The sequence below is a fragment of the Crinia signifera genome, chromosome 8 (assembly GCF_055691185.1).
Source record: "Crinia signifera chromosome 8, ASM5569118v1, whole genome shotgun sequence".
NCBI lineage: Eukaryota > Metazoa > Chordata > Amphibia > Anura > Myobatrachidae > Crinia > Crinia signifera.
Genome location: NC_139224.1, coordinates 158,762,066 through 158,786,595, shown reverse-complemented (window position 1 = coordinate 158,786,595; position 24,530 = coordinate 158,762,066). Strand labels below are relative to the sequence as shown.

Genomic DNA, 24,530 nt, shown 5'->3' with positions numbered 1-24,530 from the left:
TGCGCATGTCCACCTAATGAACCAGTAACTGCGGATACACATACTTTGCACCACTCATGATACAGCAGAACAGAGAATGGAGTGCAAAATGTATATTAGCATGGCCCTCTCTACAGACACAGGTGCATATAATACTGGGGAATGGCAGGGAGAGGACTGACCTGTATATTGCTGCTATTGTGAGGGGTGAAGTATAGGGTTCCGACAGTGGGAATCCCGACTGCCCAGACTCAGACAGCACGGTGAGCGCAACAAAGCCCCTTGTGGGCACGGTGGCTCGCTACGCTGCGCACACCACCTATTCTATTCTCCCTCTATGGGGGTCGTGGACCTCCACAAGGAAAAATAGCGGGTGGCCGTCAGGCACCTGTCTGTCGCTGTTTTGACAGTCGGGATCCCGACTGTCAGGACCACGTCTGGCACCCATTGTGAGAGCATATACTAGTATTACAGTCTAGATGAACACACATGTTCTAAATTACACACCACAGAGAAATAGTGTACACAGAGACAGCATACCTCCCAACATGACCCTCTCCAGGAGGGACACTTTGCTCTGCTCCTGGACTTCCCTCTTAATGTATGATTCCCATCACCTGTTTTAAACAGGATAATGGGTAAGAAAGGTGTTTCCACACAGGTAATAGCAATCATACATTATGAGGGATGTCCAGAAACAGAGCAAAGTGTCCCTCCTGAAGAGGGTCATGTTGGGAGGTATCTATGTGACAGTACTGTATATATATAGAATTTTACTGGCTGTGGGAACTACAATTCCCATCGCCATCGGGTCCTTGCCACAGCTGCCCTTTAAAGTACCTGTTTTTAATTTCACCCCGAAATATAATTTTCTGGTGTTTTTTTTATGCAATGAGTAGTAGGCAGAAAGGTAAGCAGGCAGGGGGTAGATTGCCGGTGTACGGCACGGATTATTTCACGGCCACCAGTAGGTATAACGCGCAGGCATGTGTGCGGGCAGCCTGCAGGCGCGCCAGGACCCCGGTCCTCCTCCTGTGCTGCTGCTGCTGCTGCTGGAGTCTGGCTGAGGTGAGGGGAGAGCGGGACTCAGCGACGGCGGACAGCCCAGTGACGGGTATGACAGAGATAGCGCCGGGCCCCGCTGTTCACACACTCAGGAGCGAGAGACAGCAGTGTGTCTCGCTGTTCACACACTCAATAGGGAGAGACAGCAGTGTACACTAGGTGGAGATACATATAGCTGAGTGTACACCAGGTGCGAGAGACAGTGACACATATCTGAGTGTACACTAGGAGGGAGAGACACATAGCTGAGTGTACACTAGTAGGGAGAGACACATCTGAGTGTACACCAGGTGGGAGAGACAGTGACACTGATAGCTGAGTGTACGCTAGGAGGGAGACACACATCTGAGTGTACGCTAGGAGGGAGAGACACATAGCTGAGTGTACACTAGGAGGGAGAGACACATAGTTGAGTGTACGCTAGTAGGGAGAGACACATAGCTGAGTGTACACTAGTAGGTAGAGACATATCTGAGTGTACACTAGGAGAGAGAAACTGATATCTGAGAGTACACTAGAGGGAGAGACACATAGCTGAGTGTACGCTAGTAGGGAGAGACACATAGCTGAGTGTACACTAGTAGGTAGAGACATATCTGAGTGTACACTAGGAGAGAGAAACTGATATATGAGAGTACACTAGAGGGAGAGACACATAGCTGGGTGTACACTAGGAGGGAGACACACATCTGAGTGTACACTAGGAGGGAGAGACACATAGCTGAGTGTACACTAGGAGGGAGATACACATATCTGAGTGTACACTAGGAGGGAGAAACTGATAGCTGAGTGTAAACTAGGAGGGAGAGACATCTGAGTGTACACTAGGAGGGAGAAACTGATAGCTGAGTGTACACTAGGAGGGAGATGCACATATCTGAGTGTACACTAGGAGGGAGATACACATATCTGAGTGTACACTAGGAGGGAGAAACTGATAGCTGAGTGTACACTAGGAGGGAGAGACATCTGAGTGTACACTAGGAGGGAGAAACTGATAGCTGAGTGTACACTAGGAGGGAGATGCACATATCTGAGTGTACACTAGGAGGGAGATGCACATATCTGAGTGTACACTAGGAGGGAGATGCACATATCTGAGTGTACACTAGGAGGGAGATGCACATATCTGAGTGTACACTAGGAGGGAGATACACATATCTGAGTGTACACTAGGAGGGAGAAACTGATAGCTGAGTGTACACTAGGAGGGAGAGACACATAGATGAGAGTACACTAGGAGGGAGAGACATTGCACGGCTTATTGAATACTTAGTTGAGGCTCACAGCAGAGTGGAGTACACACTCAAGTGAGACTCACAGCAGACCTGACTGAATACTCAGGAAGGAGATATTCTCTGTAGATCTGAGTGTACACTAAAGACAGAGAGGCTGCACAGAACATGCAGATCTGAGTGCACATTCAAGGAAGACATTGCAGAGCTGAGTGTACACTGAACAGTGACAGCTAAATTCACACTCAGGAGGGTGAGATTGACAGCAGAGCTGAGTGTACACTGAGGAGTGACACTGCAGAGCTCAATATTCTCAGGGTGTCAATGTGAGTGTACACTAAGCACTGACTGTGCAGAGCTGAGTGAACACTCAGAAGGGCAAGACTGACCGCAAAGCTGAGTGTTAGTTGTCAGGCATAGACTGCGTTACCGCAGAGCCGAGTGCACATTACGGAGGAAGAGACTTTGCATAGCTGAGTGCACACTCATTAAATATCCTGGAGAGAATGCAGATGTGAGGACACACTAACAGCATTGTAGAACGGTGGGGGGGGACACACACTGTAATCAGCTGGGAGGTGACTGTAAGTGCCCCCTCCCCTTCACAGCTGCACAGAGATGAGAAAGCTCTGAGATGTGCTGATTCACCATCACTCCTATCCGGATACACAGGACCCCTCCATCATCTTCCCCACCTTCCAGAGATGGAGCGGAGACCGGAGCAGCAGAGTCTGGACTTCACCATGGACAATGTGGAGAAAGTAAGTGAGGTTCTATTGTGATAACAGGTATCAGTCTGCCTGTAGCTCATGTTGTGCCAGCAGCATCTGCTGCCACTGACAAGATTACAGACAGGGAAAACTGCTTTATGCTGGGAATTTGCTTTTCATAGTAACGTCATAAAACTGGTGCCTCGAAGCGCAGGCAATCCAAATCAATAACCATCTCTGCTATGCAGCATGCCTCCCTTCACAGCACCACATTCCCCTAGGGTCACACAGCAATGATGTACTGCAGCACCCTTCCATCTGGACTGCACACAAGGTACAGGCATATCGGTGTATAACCTGTCTTTGTAGAAGATTTTGCATTGGCTTGTACATCTCACTGCAGCAGAAGTAGCCTGCGGAGGGATGTTGTGTACAGCTGTGCCTGGCTCTGCCACTGTCAGAGAGGAGGGTAGGGGGGGGGGGGATGGGTTTCATGTCATATTTGATGTGCTGTGTGCATTCTGCTTTGTTGTGAGCTGTGAAGCAGCACTGAGCCTGGAGATGGAAAACAATTCTGCATATTCTTAGTATAGAGGCATAAGTCGCAGCGGGGATCAGATTTCTGTAAGCAGCCTCTGTTATTGGATCTGTATTTCATGAGCGGAGCAGCTGCAATGCAAAAAATCATTTATCAATAAGCATTACTGTAACCAGAGCATTTAGGAACCGTATCTGGATACATAATATAATATCATTTTAGTATTTTTTTTTTTTATGTATTTCTTCAATAAGACTAGAAATGCTGCCAATATATTTTTCCCATAGCGTAAACAACACAAATACCACTATTAAGCCATAAATGTTAATTGTATTTATCAATCTGTTAAATCTATCAAATTGGTTCCTGATGATAAATAAATGAGGCCATCAGGTTTGCAGTACCGCACATGCATGTTGCACCTAGAATGCGTGGCGAGTGATTCCGCTCCCACTGCATGCGCTGAGGACGTGGTGGGACGGAGCGGCTGAGGTGACCCAGGTCCATTTACGTGGGTATGTTCATAATGGCACTAAAGACTGAAAGCGTCTGCATAAACCCCTTGGTTTACTTAAGATGCACGATGGGATGCAGATAGGGGCAGTTTGGAGGCAAGTCAACACTTTGAGCGCTGTCATGTTTCTCAAACTATTCCTGAACAATTCTTGCAGTGTGTCCGGGTGCGTTATATTGCTGATAGAAGCTGCTGCCATGAAAGGGTGTACTGGGTCTGCAGCACTGTTTAGGCAGGTGGTACGTGTCAAAGTAATATCCGCGTAAATGGCAGGAACTGAGGTTCCCCGGCAGAACATTACCCAGAGCATCACACCACCTACTTGCCATAGTGCATCCTGATCAATGTTAAATGGGCCCCCTATAAGATAAATAATTGTATAAGCACCGTAATAGGTGCTTACAATGTTAAAAGCACCCCCACGCCACCCGTACTATCAACGCCAACCCAAAGCGTGGCGAGTGCAGCGGTACGCGTCCTTCGACCTTTTCATACCCCCACTTTCCACGTCGGCGTGGAATTGATTTTATATAGTGTGTCGAGCAGACGCGGAATACATGTGAAGTAATGCGCGTCCCCTTGCGGGGCTCGCTGCGCTCGCCATGCTTCGGGCTCGGTGGCTCACTGTGCTCGCCACACTATATAAAATCAACTCCACGCTGACTTGGATAGTGGGGGTATGAAAAGGTTGGAGGACGCGTACCGCCGCCCCTCGCGGGCTTGCTGCGCTCGCCACGCTTCGGGTTGGCGTTGATAGTGGCGTGGGGGTGCATTTAACCTTGTAAGCACCTTTTAAGGTGCTTATACAATTAAAAATCGTATAGGGGGACCATTTAACATTGAAAAAACCCATTAGGGTGCTTATAGGGTGCACCCTACTCTTATTATTTATTTATGCCATATACCAGGGCTGGGCAATTGCGGCCCTTCAGATGTTGATGAACTACACATCCCAGCATGCCTTGCATCAGTTTCAGCATGGCCACATAGCAAAACTAATGCAAAGCATCCTGGGATGTGTAGTTCGTCAACATCTGAGGGGCCGCAATTGCCCAGCCCTGCCATATACAATGGTATACAATTTTAAATTGAATACAATGCCATACGACTGAATATTGTGGGCGCCGTGCTAGGAAACAAGTACGGCAAAAGCAAACTCCTGCTTTACTGGACAAAACCATGTGCACTGCAGGTGGGGCTGATGTAACATGTGCAGAGAGAGTTACATTTTTGTGATGTATGTTGTTTCTGTGCAGGGTAAATACTGGCTGCTTTATTTTTACACTGCAATGTAGATTTCAGTTTAAACATACGCCACACAAATCTAACTCTCTCTGCACACGTTACATCTGCCCCACCTGCAATGCACATGGTTTTGTCTATTAAAAAAAGGAGTTGCTTGACCTGAATCAGGCCCTTGGTTTGTCAGACCAGGTTACCAGTCTTCCTCTGCTCTATAGTCCAGTCTAATGCTCCTGCGCCTATTGTAGATTCTTTCATTGGTTGGCAGGGGTCAGCTTGGGCACTCTGCCTGGTCTACAGCTACTTAGAGCGGCATACACCGCACACTGCAATCCACCGTGTGTTCTCACACCTTTCTGTCATACGGGGACATATACTAAGATGGAATTTCTATTTCACATGGGATGTTGTATGGGCAGCCAATCAGATTCTACTTCTTATTTATTTAGCACTTTCTAGAAGAAGATGATAGTATCCGATTGGTTTTCCATAGCAACATCCCATGTGAAGAACTCGCATCTTAGTAAATTTCCCCCATAGCATTAACTTTTTAAGGAATTTGTGGGATAAGACAAGAAGGACTATCCTTCACATCATACCCCTTTCACATCGCTATGCCGGGTCAGACTCTGGCGCTTTCACATTAAACCGGGGTTGCTCCTTTATATGGAGGGCGACCCATACTTAACCCTTATAACCCGGGTTGAATTGCCGTGTTGGTCGACCCAGGTTATAAGCCTTGGTGCTTTCACACCGCACCTCAACCCGGGTTGATGCGTTGTCAGACCAGCAATTAGCGGTGTGGAAGGGGTGCGGTGTTCCTTGAGCGCCTTTAACCCTGTTGCTGGTTCAGTGGCTGCCTCCAGTAGTATATCTGTCATTGATGATATAGTTAGGAATTTACTGGGTGTACAGACAACAGAAGGGGTCATTAACGAATCGCAGGAGCCCGCATGGTTAACGAAATGGTGCATACACCCTAAACGATATGCACGGAAATATTGTTAACATTATTGTGCATAACATCAAAAATATTTATATTTCATCCCAGCTTAAGGTTGGTAAGTGCACGTACTTACTTACCAAGCTTTCGCCCAATGTGTCCTGTAAAAATATGTGTCCACCTAGTTGAGGAGTTATTCACTGTGGTCCTGCAGCAAGTGTACATACACACAGCCATATATATCGGACATCGGCTGTATCGCAGCGCCGAAGCAATATATATCGGTTTCTTTTGTGATATATTGGCATAAAATATTCCACTCCTTGACACGTGCTATTGTAACAATATAATCAATGTTATTTACTTCGCTGGCCGGTGGTTGTAATCAGGTGGCTGCATTCTGTATATTTGGCTCAGTGTACCTTTAATCAAAGACTTAATATAGTATATAACATTTTCTCTTGTGTTACCACCTATCATGGGGAGAACGAGTTGTCTCCTGGCTACGTGCTGGGCTGTCGTCTGTACCCGCTGGCATATCTGTAGTTCCTGCCGTATTTCTATGCCCGGCTGTCAGGCCCCCAGTTGACAGCTGCTGCTTTCTTCCTCTTGCTGGGACATGTGCAATATGTGGCACATACAATCCTATCAAGGCTTGGTGACTTTCCTGATGCAACATGCCACAGCGCTGCCTGACACTCCAGGGACTACGGCAGCTGCCCGTCCCCAGTGATAGGATCTCCCTGACGTGAGTATAAATGACACACAAACAGTGTAAGGAAATGAGGGACTACAGATGCTCGCACTGAAATCAATACAGTACTACTCATTACTGAATGCACCATAATGCTGGGCACCACATCACGGGATATTTTTAGGCTCTCTGCTAAATGGCCTGACAACAGGTGGGGTCTGGCTGCTCCAAGACAGCTCCTGTTAGATCATTTCACACTAGAAATGGCTACCGTTTTGTTTTAGGCGTATTGAAAATCCAAAAGTGCAGATCAGTCAATAATCAGCCTTTTGGGTCACCCTACGGCTACTCAGAATGGGTGAAAGGTGTTGTTGGCTCAGACGTGCCTATAAATGGTAGCAAGACACACATGTTTTTCTTACCGCTCCCTGTTGCTACCCACATTGCAGAGTCATCGGGATGCATGTGCCCTTTAACTCCTGCACATGCGCTTTAATAAAAACCTCAATAAACTGCAAATATCGGAGTACTTCTCTGAATAAGCCCCTGTGTTCTATAAATCTTTAGATTGTAGTTGGCAACAAAGCGTTTCTGTTGAAGAAATATTTTCTTATACTGAAACGACAGGATATTCTCTGACAGATAAACTTGTGCTGAGTTGGAACTATTTGCACACATAAACGGCCTGATTCAGATGCCGTTGCATTGCCGACTCAAGACCGAGTCAGTGACGGAACTGCAAGCCATTACAAGTGAACAGGGACTCCCACCAAAACCATCGCAACATGCTCAGCTACTGGGCACTCCATTGCAATTACAACACCGATGCAAGGAACATTGACTCCCTGAGTGCCTCCATGGCTGTTGGAGCTGAAACACCGGCACCATGTTTTACGCGTACGAGATCTCAGCAAGAAGCGGACTGGGAAACAGCAATGTTTTTGAAGACACTCCCATTTACCTCTTCCCAAATGTAATTTTTTTGTCAATCACTTTCTGATTGATTCCCCACTGCCAGCAGCATCACAAAGGTACCTTGCTGCATGCAGAATGCGCCCAGGACACCTGTACATTCTACAGATAATCGCTAAGCCATGACCGCATCTGAATCAGGCCCAAAATGTGCTTTGAAAAGAACAAAGGGGCAAATGTATTCAGCCTTAAAAAGAGATAAACGCAAGGGTAATAACGAGTGATACATGTCCAGCCAATCCGCTCAACTGCCAGATTTCAAACTCCGCCTATAACATGGCTGGACATTTATCACTCTTTCACCCTCATGTTTATTTTTTTTTTTTAAGGCTTTACCCTTTCAGTGGTAATCCTGGGAATTTTCCGGGCTATGCTTCAGTGCCCAGACTGGCAAGCCCGGAAAATTCTCGGGATTGCCGCTGCTTAGAGCCGGACAGCGCCACTGAGCTAATGGCTGAACTTAGTTGCATTCCGGTGTAGATTATTAGATGGATCCCAAAAGGTTGACGGTCAATATTTCGACATGAAAAGGTAGACCTCAGTTTTTCACTTTTTTTTTGGTGTCTGTTGACATAGACCCCCATTTTATGTGAGGTGTACAATCGCCATGCTCGGCACACTTATATTCAGCCTTATGCCAACGTGGATGGTGAAGTTAAGAACAAGATGGTTAAAGGGAAAAAATAAATTCACGGTAAACTCATGTGGACCTTGTCGTGTCTTTCTTTTTTTCATGCCGACCTTTGACCCAGTTGACTTATTGCATGATGACCTTTTGGGGTAGGCCTTTTGACTTTCTATGTAGACACTGCAGATCATGGGTGGCCAAATCAGTCCTTAAGACCTACCGTTAGTTCACATTTCCCAAACCACCTAGCTGGAGCACAGGTGTGGTCATTACTAATTATAACATTTCCCAAACCACCTAGCTGGAGCACAGGTGTGGTCATTACTAATTATAACATTTCCCAAACCACCTAGCTGGTGCACAGGTGTAGTCATGACTAACTATAACATTTCCCAAACCACCTAGCTGGTGCACAGGTGTAGTCATTACTAACTATAACATTTCCCAAACCACCTAGTTGGAGCACAGGTGTAGTCATTACTAACTATAACATTTCCCAAACCACCTAGCTGGTCATTACTAACTATAACATTTCATAAACCACCTAGCTGGAGCACCGGTGTAGTCATTACTAACTATAACATTTCCCAAACCACCTAGCTGGAGCACAGGTGCAGTCATTACTAACTATAACATTTCCCAAACCACCTAGTTGGAGCACAGGTGTAGTCATTACTAACTATAACATTTCCCAAACCACCTAGCTGGAGCACAGGTGTAGTCATTACTAACTATAGCATTTCCCAAACCACCTATGTGGATCACAGGTGTAGTCATTACTAACTATAACATTTCCCAAACCACCTAGCTGGTCATTACTAACTATAACATTTCATAAACCACCTAGCTGGAGCACCGGTGTAGTCATTACTAACTATAACATTTCCCAAACCACCTAGCTGGAGCACAGGTGCAGTCATTACTAACTATAACATTTCCCAAACACCTAGCTGGTGCACAGGTGTAGTCATGACTAACTATAACATTTCCCAAACCACCTATTTGGATCACAGGTGTAGTCATTACTAACTATAACATTTCCCAAACCACCTAGCTGGAGCACAGGTGCAGTCATTACTAACTATAACACTTCCCAAACCACCTAGCTGGAGCACAGGTGTAGTCATTACTAACTATAACATGTCCAAAACCACCTAGCTGGAGCACAGGTGTAGTCATTACTAACTATAACATGTCCAAAACCACCTAGCTGGAGCACAGGTGCAGTCATTACTAACTATAACATGTCCCAAACCACCTAGCTGGAGCACAGGTGTAGTCATTACTAACTATAACATGTCCCAAACCACCTAGCTGGAGCACAGGTGTAGTCATTACTAACTATAACATGTCCCAAACCACCTAGCGGGGAGCACAGGTGTAGTCATTACTAACTATAACATGTCCCAAACCACCTAGCTGGAGCACAGGTGCAGTCATTACTAACTATAACATTTACAAACATGTTCAGCATTCAATCCTAACTGACTCATTCTATATAACCAAAGATGACCTGGAAAACATGAACCTTTGGCAGATATCGAGGACCAACTGCCACCCCTGCTGTATATCTGTGATCCAGAACCAGATGCATTCAACCAATCAGATGTGCTGTTATCTTTTCTTTGCAGCTTGCACTATGGGTTGAGCACCTGCACATGATCCGATTCCACACAGATCCATTTGGGCCTGTTTGGTATGCAGCATGAGATGCATGGAGCACACGTCTACACTCCCACTACCGGCCGGGATGCATACAGTGATTCAGTACACAAGCACACATACAATACATACTTTGGAAGCATGAAGCCACTAACGATCAGTGGGTCTTGTGGAATGTGAACGGTAGTGGAAAAGTAAATGTGCCTTCCCACAGACTGCTTCCCATGCTGCATACTAAACGGGCGCAAATGAAAATCTTGTTAAGAATGTATAAAGTATTAGTACTGTATTGGTCCTGGCCATCCCTAGAAAGACTTGCTGCTTCTGCCGTAGGGAGAAGGATAGTGCAATGTAAAGGTGCCCACACACTAGAATGATTTTTTTTGCCAATTGGGCGATTTCCGATACATTTTACCGATAGTCGGTCGAAAATCGTCCGATATCGGTCGGATGCGCCCTCCCGCAGATCTTTTGCTAAATCTTCTGATCTTACATGCTGCATGAAAGATCAGAAGATTTAACAAGAGATCCATAGGAACGCACATGGGATCTTGAAAGAAATCTTTGGTAAAGATGTGCGCTTGGCCGAAATCTTTTCAGGCAAGCGGACAGGACGGACAAAAGATTTCAAGGCTAATTTATGCGCACATATTAAGATCGCAGATCTTTCTAGTGTGTGGGCACCTTTACTATCACACCATAGAACAAAGCAGGTATGTCCCCATGTTCCTGAGAGACCAGCACATTATATTCAAATGAAAATCTGTCCATTCCCACAAGTGTTCTGGCTGCAGAATTGTTTGTTGTATATCTGTAACTGTACAGTATCTGTCGTCAGAAAATGGGAAAAAGTTTTTGTTTTAGTTTTTCAAGCTTAACCTAAACCTGGAATTGTTTTTTTTCTAAGTATTATCGCCCGTTTTGTGTCCATTTTCGCCGATGCCAATTTGCTTTTTTTTTTTTTTTTGGGGATTGGGGAAAATTGTTGTGAATTTGCGACCATTTCACCTATCCATGTGGTTTTTGACAATGCTGGATTTTTTTGCTCAGGCGAAAAATCAGCCCTGGGAATAAATAGGGCGAGTCGAAGTCACTCAAAAATTGCAGATTATTTGCATGGCGAAAAATTAGCCCGGGTTTGAATACCCCCCCTTAGTGGCATTAATTGCAGGAGAGCTTAATTTGCTTATATGATGTCATTTACCAGCTCCAGAGACATAAGGTAATTGTACAAGTGCTAAATGGGTGATAACATAACTTTTTACCTGCACTCGGGGACTAATAACTTACAACTGCCTCATTTCTTCAAATAATATTTAAAAGGTCACGTTTTAAATGACTTAGGGCCAGGTGCACTAAGGTTCAAAAAGTTATAACGTGCGGAGTAATAAACAACCAGCCAATCTGCTCCCAGCTGCCATGTTAAGATGCCCATACACGCTGCAAGAATCGCATGCGTTATGGGCTAGATTGCACGGCATGCATTTTGCATGCAATGTGTGTGCGATGCGATCCGAAAGCAGTACAAAAAGTATGTGCAGCACATGCTTTTTGTACTGTGCTATGAGATGCGCGCAGGAGCGCGCATCCCATCGCAACGCACGCTGCTGTAGCAGCGCGTATGGGCACCATTACATTTAGGAACTGATTGGCTGTGTTTTTTTTTTTTTCACTCTCCACTTTACCACTTTTAAATCTTGGAGGATCTGCTGGCCCATAGTGTTGGTATCTTTATTCAGTGCACATTCCCTGTACTGTGATGGTTTCCGATCTCATGGTGTGTTTCTTGTTCTCTAGGCACTTCACCAGTTATATTACGATCCCAACATTGACAACAAGAACCTTGCCCAGAAGTGGTTAATGCAAGCACAGGTGTCTCCACAGGCATGGCAATTCAGCTGGCAGCTTCTGAATGGTGGAAAAGTTCCAGAAATCCAGTACTTTGGGGCCAGCGCACTACACATCAAGATATCCCGCTATTGGGGGGATATACCCTCAGACCAGTACGAAACCCTCAAATCGCAACTCTTCACACAGATCTCTGCCTTTGCCAGTGGCTCCAAAATAGTGCTCACGCGGCTTTGTGTGGCATTGGCTTCTTTGGCGCTTAACATGATGCCCGACGCTTGGCCGCACGCTGTTCCGGACATGGTTAGGGTGTTTCAAACAGAGGGAGGGCAGGCCGATTGCGGAGCCCGCTGCCTGGCACTCTTGGAGTTATTGACTGTGTTGCCAGAGGAGTTCCAGACGAGCCGCCTCCCACCTTACCGCAAAGGACAAGTACGCGGTTGTCTGTCCCAAGAGTGCGCGTGTGTCTTTCCTTTGCTGCGCCAGCTTTTACAGCAAAGCGACTCACCGGGCTTTGTCAAGCAGAAGGTGTTGAAATGTTTCTCAAGTTGGGCACAGCTAGGCATCCCGCTGCCAGAGTGCGAGGGATTGACACTGGCTGCGTTCTCTGCTCTGCGCAATCCGGAACTGTTTGACGCGGCAGTGGAGGCTTTGGTAAACACCATCTCGCAGCCGGACGCACAAAGGTCAGACTCTACTTCATTTGTTTCTTCCTTTCTAAGCCTCTGTCATGCTGTTCTCTCCAGTTATCTTGCATAATGTAAAGGAGAATTAAAACTGCAGTTTAGATGTCAGGGGTTGTTAACATACATTTTTATATAATAGTCTGTCAGCCTGCAAAACGCTTACATTTCCACTATAGTGGTGAGGAGCAGCTTTAGAAAGGTGTTCAATCCTGCCCCGTTTTTCTGCCGGCTCTACAGTTTATCGTCAGGTGGAATTCAATGTTCCATCTGTCGAGTGGCGAAAAGGGGGCGTGTCTGTGAAAACGGCTATGGATTCTCGAGATCCGGCCAATAACTCAAAACAGATGCGATTGGTTTGAAAGTCTGATCTGTTTTGTCAAGTTCCTCCTTCAATGCTGTTGGAAAGAACAGAATTGAATAGGCGCCAGAAATAGCGTCAGGGATTGAATACCCCCTAATGTTTATATTCTATTCTATAAAAATATTCTGTTTGAAGCTTTTTGAGCATGACTAAGATAGTGACCCCATTGCTTTCTGTTGGTTCAATGTACACAAACTTTCTTTCATGCATGAAATTATTAATTAAAAAAGTGTTGTATAAAATAACCCTCTGGCTATGTATGTATGTATATAGGTGTACATAAATGCATATTATATTTAGACTTGGGGTCACAACCACAAGACATTTCATTATGGTATGCGCGTGCTCTAATCTACAGACAAATAATGAACTCACAAATACTTGTGGTCCCAAGCATTTCAGATACTAGAGACTCATACGAAGGGTGTGCAGTAAGTTTCTAGATGCACAAAAAAGTATTATATGTGCGAGTGAACATTACATGTTTTTCAAAATATTTGCCAGCGGGTCTATGCGAGGTCGGATATACTCAACCCACTTAGTAAAGCAGCTGGACCAGTCGGAAGCAGGTATGTCTTCTACATGTTGGAGGAAGATCTCCATTGCAGCTTCTGGTGACTCAAAATAAGTCCCATGAATTCTGAGCTTGGTTTGTGGGAACATAAAGATGTTGCCTGAAAATCCACAACTTTGCTGGTCTTGTGGGCACCACAAACATGGCTTCTTTGACGGGACCTGGAAGTGGCTTCCAGCACTTGTGGCAGACATTGGTTGGCCTTCCAGTCCTCAGTGACTATGTGCTGCTACATGAGTGGTGTGGTGTTATATGACCAGTCTTGGGCAGAAAATCACCCACAATCTGCTTGGCCATTCTCTGGCCATGACAGAACCTTTGTGGTGATGTGCCCACTGGGCTGGCTTGTGTGGTCCTGAGGTTGAAACTGTAGATCCAGGATTCATCACTGTTGTCCCCCACCAGTGAAGTCCCCTGAACCTCTTCATGCTCTCAAGTCAGCTAATTGGGCAAACAGCATGCAGAAACCTTGTTTAGGCCAAGTTTTTTATGGAGTAACAAGCGGAGTATGGTCATTGGTCATCCAGGCATCCAACTCAACTATGACCGGCATGATGGTTGACATAGGCTGGTCGCAGCATGGTTTGTCTTTAAAAGACCTTCTTCTGTGCTGGAATTCTCTACACCACAGTGGTTTGGGACGGTCGCAGATTACTTTTTTATAGTCGTAGATGATCACAGGTCTACCGTGGCCTCATGTGAGCTCCATGTTGAGTTTGTGAAGGAAGTGAACACACTGGCTCAAAAAGGCTAACTTCTCCTCACCTCTTTAAGGTGACTTACCAAATTACTCCTTTGTTTGCTAAAAGATGTCACAACAGAAAGTGAAAGCAATTTTTGCAGGGACACTGATCTGTTTAAACCTACTGTAGTTGGAGAGAGGGAGCTGTGAAGACAGAGATTGGAGGTAGAAGCAGATGGGGGCTGGGGATGGGGTGGAGAGTTTGTGGGCTGATTTTCAAACTGCAATTGATGCTCACAAATATGCAGCACTTGTATATCCTGATAAAGGGGCGTATCTCCCCGAAATATTGATTTAAAGCACTGTCTGCTTCTCCGTTTTTTTAAGCCATTGATTCCTTAAATGGTCATTTTTTTTTTTTTATCATGAGTTTGGTTCCAGCCACTCCTAGCACTATCAGCAGTGTGATCTAACCAAGGTTATTTACAGGAGAATAAATGATTCCTCTATTAATGCAGCCAGGTACTCTGCTGGCCTTACTTGGTTCCCTGCCACAATGTTCGTGGAACAGCAGTTTTCATCCATTACTGGGAATAGTAACTGGTGCAATCTCCATCTCCATTTACATGGGTCGTTAAGACCGAAATAAAGGAGTCTGTTTTACCGTCTTTAAACCCCCCCCCCCCCCCCCCCCCCCACCCACCCATTCTTTTAATTCCATGCAATATATGTAGATAGTTGTCTTTGGGCTAGTTCTTATTCACTGTATGTTTCATGCTGGACTATGGGTGGCATTCAATTGTTTTTACCAGTATTTCAGCTCGATATCCCTGGGGGGTGGTGAGATGAAATGCACGAATACATAGCTAAACCTGACCATAATGAGTGAGATATATGCAAAATAGATCAATTGAATATTGTCACTTTAGTCGGGAGATCAAGCATGATATAACAATTGAATACCACCCTATGTGTCATTGGTATAATGTGTCCTAATTCATGTCCATGCTCAGCTGAATCCAGTGACTCCCACCTTATGGCATGACTGTGGGGAGCGCTTTAACAAACTGATTTAAGTTTCCCACACTCAGACGAAGTGGTTGGCTGGTGCGTTCTTCCCTGCAACACATGGTCGGCTTTATGTAGCATGTGTGTTGCACAGGCTTGTATAGAGTATGTACCAGTATTCTATATTGTATAGACTATGTATATATTACAGTCTTTAGTACTGGTAGAGCAATACACATTTCAGACCAGTACTGGACATTGTGGCTGTGTGTAAATAACAAAACCGTCTGATCAGTTGATTGGAGGTCCCTCGCAGTTCACAGTATAGTATATTCTAGTGTAACTGCAGTAACCTCCCTGTGCACAGATATTGCTACTGTAATGATTTGACGAGTCAACCACCCCCCACACATGCATCCCTTACAGCTGGCTTCATCGACCTCCCTCCTCACCAATACATTCTCACTCTCCCTGTGCGGAAGTTCCTACCAGTGCACATATTGTATGCACTCTCCCTTCCCCCACCCTATTTTTTCCCAGAGCATCATAAGTGCATCCAGATAGAGTATTAATATAGAGGCTGGATAGATGCTCTTTCCTAAGCATCCCTGCTCAGAGGTCCCTATCGATTCACATGCTGGCGTTCTAGCTGTGGAGTTATTGCACCATTTGAAGGTGTGTAGTATTGGGGGGGAAGGTGCTGTTCCTGCTCTAATCTAACAGCAGCTTCAGCCATCCCTGGGAATTGATACCCATCATGACTGAATACAGCTCTCTGATTGGCCACTTAACCTTCCAGTTGCTTAGCAACCCCTTATCCTCTCCTTCCCTCCTCCCTGCGTGTTCACACCAGTAATAATAAAGGGACTTAATTGCAGCCCTGAGATGCTGTATTTTGCTCCACATCTGGAGAATGCAGCATAATTAACCTATTTGCTGCTGGGCCGATATTGAAGACACAGTGTGTCGGATTTGCAGGGATTAGTGCGTGTATGGTGCATCGCAGGCTCTTGCTAGACAACAGAGCAGGCTGCTGGGAGACTTTCTCGCATGAACGCTTGGCTAGCTAAAACTGAGCATACTTATAAATGTCTAGGGCAAGGTTATCGGAAGGGCAGGGGCTTCATATAGACCCCAGTGCCAGCTTGTACGTTAGATAAACCTTTATATGCCTTGCCTCCCGGTGCCATTGCAAGTTACAGAAATAATAAATGCCGTAGTCATTCTATTACAGACATCCCCCTAGAGACCATCGCTGATTACATCATTGTGCACGTTTCATGGCATTGAGATTCACAGACCAGAGAACAACATGAAAAGAAAATCTGCTGAGGAGTAGTGGGGATGGGGGTCTAGATTTAACATTGCCCCTACAGCGCACCTTACTATGTACCGTGCTTTGTGTAAACCGGTAGTAACCTCTTTGAGAAGGAAGTACCCTCATCAAAATGTCCTTTTTTTTTTTTTCAAGATAATCCTAAATTATAATATTAAAATTGGTGCACAGTGGGCATTGCTATATAAATAAATCCGAAGATAACAATGGGGTGAACTCAATACGCCGCACTGTGAATATCGCCGAGAGGGAGCTCGCGCTGCTAATCTAACTAACTCCGACTAGTGGATTTCTTCTTGCACAACTAGGCCAGCAATGCTGATATAAGCCCAAGTGTGGCGCAAACAGCGTCGCCACAGACCAATTAAGTCGGAAAATGCCATACTCGCGACTAAACACCCGCGAGTACCGGCATTTTTCATCTTAGCAGCGCCCTGATTAGAATAGCTCCGATAGCAGCAGCAATATTAGAGGGCATACACATGTGGCGACCCGGCTATCTTACTGAGCGGCAGGCTTAAGCACAATGGCTCAGCACTGATGGGGGTACATCAGGTTATGCTGTGTGCTGAGCGGGGCTTTGCCTGTTTTTAATAGGCAAAGCTGCGCAATCTAGCAGGAAAGGCAGTGCGACCATATTGGCAGCGATTGGAGTGTGCACCAGCGATAAGTTGCCGGGTGCGCTCTCCCCTTTTCAGCCCCTGAATGGTCGCTTGTCGGAGGAACATGCTACTCCGACCAGCGACTTCCCCTGCCTTTTCTCCCGGCAGTGTGACATTTTCATCTGCGACCATCTCTGGTCACAGATGAAAACTGGACACTGAGCAATATGATAGCTGAGCAATATATTCCCAGCGAAATATTGCCCTGTGTTTACGCACCTTTAGTCAGATCGCTTAGAAATGGGGCTGAAATCGCCCAGTGTGTACGCCCCTTTAAGCTCTCCTCTGTCATTAGACTGAATCTCGTCACTTTAGTGAAAATACTGACATGCGGGACAACCAGGTGTTGCATATTGTTAATGATCATTTGTACATAAATATTAATCTAGTGTTCATTCTGACACCCTGCAACTCTCAATACCCATGCAGTTCCTCTTTCCTGCCTTGGGGTGTTGCTCTCTGCATTTGTTGCACCACAGTGAGTGGCACCAAAGGCAGGGAAGAGGAACTGCATGGGTTTTGAAAGGTGCAGGGTGCTTGAGTCAAAGCTAAAATGTATTTCCTGTAACAGTGGGGCAGATTTATTAAGCTCAGTGAAGTAATAAAGTGTCTGGTTTTTATCACCGGCCAATCAGCTCCTACCTGTCATTTTCCAAACCAAGCCTGTAACTTCACAGTTAGGAGCTGATTGGCCGTTGATAAAAACCAGACAATTTATCACTTCACCGAGCTTAATACATCTGCCCCAGGGTGTCCTCTCTTTTTTTTAGTATCCAGACAGACTTGTTTACTTGTAAACTTGCTTATTAGCTGTCAGTCTGCCAATAAACACAATGCCGCTTTATTTCTATAAAGCCTTTATAATCCATGACCAACTTTTTGGAATTCACTGGGTGCACACCTATGCAATTACCAGGCCGTTCACCTGATATCTGTGGATCGACTTGCAATTTTCATAGATGCGTATTCAATTGACTGCTATAAATGCACCTGTAACTGTCAAGACGGAAAGTTATGTATTATGACCTGCTTAAAAATTGATATACCGGCCTTCTAATCTCCTTGAGGAAATAATATATCCCATGATGTGTATGGGATGCCCACTGATCAGATAATCGCTCTGAGGATTGGTCTGATCTGCAGAGTTATTAGAACCATGTGACTTCTAAGCAGTAGAAGCTGGAGTTCCTTTGGAGGTCGGTGCCTGAGAATGATGTCATGTGCGGCACTTAGCTCTTCCGCGTAGCGTGTGTTTTACTTCCTGTTTGTATATCTTGGTGAAATATTCTATCTGCCATTGGCACAGGTACGTGAACACTCTCGTAAAACTGATCCCAGAGGCCCTCAACTTGCAAGACCAGCTCCACCAGGCCGTGCAGAATGGAGACATCGAGACTTCCCATGGGATATGCCGGATTGTGGTTGCGCTCGGTGAAAACCATTCGCGGTATGTTCTTGTGATACAGATCCATCCCAATTATAGTTTCCTGTGATCACTGTGCGTTTATGCTGCTGGAGGTGAATTCATTAATCTTTAGTATGAGCTGGCGCCGCCTGTGGACTGAAGAGCAGCACTCTTGGGTTTATTAACTAAGATGGGATCTTTCTATGAGCAACCAATCAGAATCTACTACCTATTTATTTACCACCTTCTAGAAGATAATAGGATCTAATTGGTTGCCCATAGCAACATGCTATCTTCAGTAGAATTCCCTGCAACCTGCAATGGTTTTAGCATGGCTGAATAGCAAACCTGCAGCAGGGCATGCTGGGATATTTAGTTCAAAAACCGCTTCAGTGAACAAGGTTCCCCAATCCCTGCTCTGTATGATGAAGATAACGATGTATTAAGTAATTTATGTATTGGTCATCTAACCCAGGCATGTCCAAACTATGTCAAGCTGTTGTGAAACTACAAGTCCTATCATGCCTTGCCACAGTTTTGCTATAAGGGAATGCTAAAACTATTGCAAGACATGCTGGGATGTGTAGTGTCACAACAGCTGGAGGGCCACAGTTTGGACATGCCTGAGCATACCGCCATCAATCATTTTGACTTCTCTTACAGGGCGCTCTTGGATCAAGTGGATCGCTGGCAAAGCTTTCTCGCCCTGGTTAACATGATCATGTTCTGCACTGGGATTCCCGGACATTATCCAGTCAATGAAACCACCAGTTCTCTGACACTGACGTTCTGGTACACTCTGCAGGTGAGCCCAGTTACCCTGTGCACGCCAATCCACCCAACAGCTGGTCTCATTTCAGGCACTTGTTGGTATTACTGGAATTACAGGTGATAGACACAGGTGGATAAAGTAAGGGCCTTGCTTATTTGTCACAGGATTTGTTTACAAAGTGTCACATGATGACATTGGTTACAGTTGCCGATGGCAGAATCTCGCCGTTCAGGTCTCGCTATTGAAATCTACAAGTAAAGTTTTATGTATAAAGGTTTCAGACACTTGCTGGTACTGAAGCTATTTCTGGCAGGAGTGTTCTATTACATCTGGGATAATGCACTCACTCTAATTGTAAAGTATTCTGTGAGTCAGCAAGTAATTCTGCAACCGTATAAAAGTGCAGGGCTGCTGGCCAATAATTTACAGCAGGGGGATCAATATTTATTATGACACATTTTACTAATGAACACTAAAGCAAAGAACCCGAGGTTGATCCAGATATTATGTAAATGTGCTTATACATACAGTATATTAATGTCTCTTCATACAGTATAACAGATAATGATGACACCGCAGATGGTCACGTATATTGTGTTGTATTGTACTGAATCTTAGGTAGGAACAGGAGGCAGTGCATCAAACTGACAGATACCGGAACCTTGACAGACGCTAAATGGTTATTAGAGTGTTCTCCAAGACCAAGCCTGTAACTCTAACTCTGTATCAGTAATGTAATGTTTTGTGACTTCTCTTCCTAGGATGACATCCTGTCCTTTGATACAGAGAAGCAGGCTGTGTACCTGCAGATTTATCGCCCGGTCTATTTCCAGTTGGTTGAGGTGTTGCTCCAGAAAGCTCAGTTTCCTGCAGATGAGGAATATGCTTCCTGGTCGTCCGATGAGAAAGAACAATTCAGAATCTACAGGTACGTAGATCGTCTCCTGATACACACAGCTCTGCTGTCCAGGCATTCACATGGGAGACAGGGGCAAGGTTAGGTGCTAATCTGTAAGGCTTATACCAGGGTAATGAAGACCGCAGGGACGGTGTAGTGGTTTGCATTGCTGCCTTACAGCACTGAGGTCAGGGGTTTGATTCTCACCATGGTACTAACTGTGTGGCGTAGTGTTCACGCTAGGCTGTTTTAGCAGGGCGCCGCGCCCCGCCTGATTTTTAAAGGGCAAAATGCACCCTGCCCCCTCTAGCAGCACCCTGCTAGAACAGCTTGCTGCCTGCGCACAGTGCCGCCATATATGCCTGGCGCTTCCCCGGAGGTGACTTTGGCAGGGCCAGGCCCGCCCCCTTTGGTAATTGGTGACATCGGTTGTCTGGGCCCGTCCATAACGGTGACGTCAGCGGGCCGGGCCCACCCACAACTGTGAGGTTGGCAGGCCCAGTCCGCCCCCTTCATGCTGCCCCCGTACAGCACCGCCCTGGCCAGTTCCTAGAAGGAAATCTATGGAGAAAATAACCCTAGAGTGAATGTGTGTGCGTGTTCTGTATATAGATAGTAAGCTGCACTGTAGAAAGAACTGATTTGCATGGCCAAATGTTCTCTGTAAAGGGCTTTGGAATATGTGCTTTACTGTAAGTACATAAATCAATTTCCCCACAATTATTGGGGTACTCTGGAACCACAGGTTGTTTTCTATGTATTCTCTATAGCAGTGGTTCTCAACTCTGGCCCCCCCAACAGTTCCCATTTTCCAGGTCACCTGTGGAGTTTTAAAATGTGACCGTTGGGTATACACAGAGTATTGGCTGGGTGACTTGGAAAACCTGAACTGTTAGGGGGACCTAGGTTGGGAACCACTTTTCTATAGAAGGGATACTCTGAAGTTGCAGATTGCAAACCTTTCATAGAATAGAGACTGGTAATTGGAAACTCATTGCCGTGTGGCGAGAAAGGACTGGCACGAGCCATGTGGTGTAGCTTTGCCTTGGTCACGTTGGCACACAATTGTTCAGGTGTTGCATATCAAATTAATCTATGCACTTTGTCCCATCCAAGTGGGACTAGGATGCACATTTAAGCAAAAAAGACACAAGGCACAAGCAGAGTTGCCGGGACCTGGAATCTCCCACCTCTCTCAATGGTCACCGACCATCGAAAGATGTGGTTCATGCACACACATATATAAAGTGACTCTCAGTGATGTCAGCTGCCTGCCCATGTCACCTCAGTGCATACTTGCCTACTTTTGAAAACTAGTTTCAGGGAGATTATAGCTGGTAGTAGAATTTTGCAAAGCACCCTATTGAGGGGGCGTGTCATGCTCCACCTAAGGGGCGTGTCTAGTTCCATATATGGAGAGATTGTGAACGTGGCCCCTAGAAGCGTGGCTGTGCACTGCTACATCTGAGAGGAATCTTTTAAAATGACTTATATCCAAATGTAGACGAGCCCCACAGCAGTTAGTAAGAGCTACTATACTTGGTAAAGTGCTGGGAAATGGCGCTGATGATTCACTGTAAATGTATCTGTCTCTCATTCCTTTTCCCCCAAAAATGTAACAGTGTAATGTGGGCTAGGTGACATGAGGGAGATTGCTAGACTAATGAGGGAGAGAGAGAGATTGCTCTTATTTCAGGGAGTCTCCTGCAGAATGCAGGGGAGGAGGTAACTATGCCTCAGTGATTTCCATGGGAACACCCATGAAATGCTGGCGTTCCCATGGGAGAGTACCCAACCCCCCCCCCCCACATGCGCATTGCAAAAACATTGGACCCGTGCGAACGCATACCCACGGCCGAACGGATTAGGATAATCATGTCCTTATTTTAAAAATAAAAAAAAACAATATATTTCTTAACTCGGAAATCCTTTATACAATAGAAATGACAAAAAAAAAGTACATTCTCCAAGTTAGAAATGTGAGTTAAATCGCTCAAAAGGGGGAATGTAATGCCATCAGCACCACTTTTTGATACCATGCAGCTACCAGAGGGTGAAGGTGTAATCGTTCCAGTGAGTCTGCATTTCCATGAACAATACTCATTTTCCTTGAAATATACGGAACAAACAGAAATCAGAACCTTTAAAATGCTATAGAAGTTCTCCGTCTAGCTTGAAGACCTTCTTGCAGGAAAGCACTTTCTGTGAATCAAATACTAGATCAAGGGGGAGCCGCAGATGTAGCATACAGTATCTAGACTTTAGAGAGACATTTGACACGGTCACACATCGCAGACTCCAACGCATGGAATTGGATTATATAATGACGTAAAAAACTCCATGTCGACTTCCCATTGTCCATCTAATGCTTATGTCAACCTTTTCAACCCTGTAGACCTTCGCCATGTCTGCCTATTTCAGGTATCGACCCCCAATGCAAGTCGACTTCAATAGGGTTGATTTATGACCATATCCCACAGTATTTTACAGAGCGACACTGGGAATGTGAGCACTGTCTGCCGGCACATCTAACAGCTGCACCAACAGAACAGTACCTCAGGGAGATTCCAAATCACACTCCATACGGAACTTAATGAAGCAGATCAGAATACTCACAGCAATTCTCTAGTTCTACAATTTATGTTAAAAAAAAAAAATCCAGTATTTTCCAGTAACATTTTTAGTAAACCATACAAAACAATAGAAATAACAACAACGGCCGCATTGTCAGCAGGAAAGTGCACAGTTAATGAGTGCAAGGAGTGCTGGGAGCTAGAAACCAGTTCCATGCACTACAAGGTGCACAGAGACCAACCGTAATACAAACAAATCCTATAGAGAAAACTGGGGAACAGACGTGATGCTGAAAGCCAGCAAGGAGACACATTGTAATAATCTCTTATATATTTAGCCAAATCTGTCACTAATCCCCTGTGTATATAATGTTCCCGCCCAGCGGGATACACAAACCCGCCCCCCTAGGGAAAAGACCAGTGTTCTATGTGTATAACGTTCCCGCCCAGCGGGATACACAAACCCGCCCCCCCTAGGGAAAAGACCAGTGTATACACCACCCCCTTGACATCCCCTCCCCCCACCCAGCCAGGGCTACAGTACACGCCCACCATCCACCATTACTCAACAGCCACCAGGTGAGCATAACTTCCACCACATACCCCTATCATGCCTCATAGCCCAGCCTCCTGCTCTCATGCACCATAACTCCCACCCAGTAGGAGGAGACTCTGACTCAGGGCCACCGTCCTGTACTCCTGTGCTGCCACGCTGGACCCTCACCCACTGGCAGAAGCTGCACAGTGTCTCCCACCCTCCTCTTTAGTCCCCCTTATGCCCACACACCCCTATCACTACCCAGCCTCCGGTTTTCCTGTGTTGTGATCTCCGCCAGTGGGGAGCCGCTGACTCAAAAACACCCTACTATACTATTGCACACACACACACACACACACACACACACACACACACCTAAACAACACGCACCCCGCCACACCCACAAATGTCACTGTACCATCAACACTATCAATGTATATCTTACTCTGTAACAGCTTTTTAATTAAACAAAACAATACACACCCCCTTCCACATCATATGCTCTCTATTTAACACATTTCACCTATAACTCAAGTTGCAATACAGGGCATATTTCATACAATTCTAACCATATTTCTCATATACAAACGTTCACAAATTAAGGGGGCGCAGCCCCTTACGCCGGTGTGAAGAGCGCCCGTAAGGCGCGATGAATCACCTAGTACAGATCTAAGAGCCCATCAATGCGCCTTCTCCACTACCCAGCCTGGAAAGACTCTTATAAAGGAACTCAGACATAGGGGGGTATTCAATGTAGGGTCACGACTGTTGGGCTGGCCCGACAGCCATAACCCTGTCCCGTTCTCGGTCTGCTCTACACATTTTGCAGGCGGGATTCAGTGTCCCAAGCACTGAGAAGGGGGCGTGGCAGTGACAAGCGGCCGGGAATCTGTAAGCCCGACTCCCCATGGTGTCTCTCCCCCCGCTGACCCATGGCTACAATGAGCTACTGCCTAGGGACCCGATTTGATGCTGCTCGATGTTGAAACATTGGGCGGTATCGCT

At 45.7% G+C, this 24,530-nt stretch overlaps 1 protein-coding gene across 4 annotated transcripts in view; it reads left to right on the top strand.

The window, feature by feature from the left end:
- LOC146026685 (importin-13-like) overlaps positions 1-24,530 on the top strand; it is a 234,710-nt gene that overhangs the window by 174,633 nt on the left and 35,547 nt on the right. For 2 of the 4 annotated variants that reach the window (XR_014454519.1, XM_083157536.1), the window contains exons 1-5: positions 1,035-3,040; positions 11,980-12,716; positions 18,646-18,786; positions 19,408-19,549; positions 20,278-20,444. Coding sequence is in view for 3 of the 4 variants with exons in the window: in XM_083157536.1 (XP_083013662.1) it covers positions 2,984-3,040; positions 11,980-12,716; positions 18,646-18,786; positions 19,408-19,549; positions 20,278-20,444 (1,244 nt within the window). In the remaining variant the exon portion in view is untranslated. Of the gene's footprint in view, positions 1-997; positions 3,041-11,979; positions 12,717-18,645; positions 18,787-19,407; positions 19,550-20,277; positions 20,445-24,530 lie in introns of those variants that run through there. The other 2 variants (XM_083157537.1, XM_083157538.1) reach the window with 2 other exon arrangements.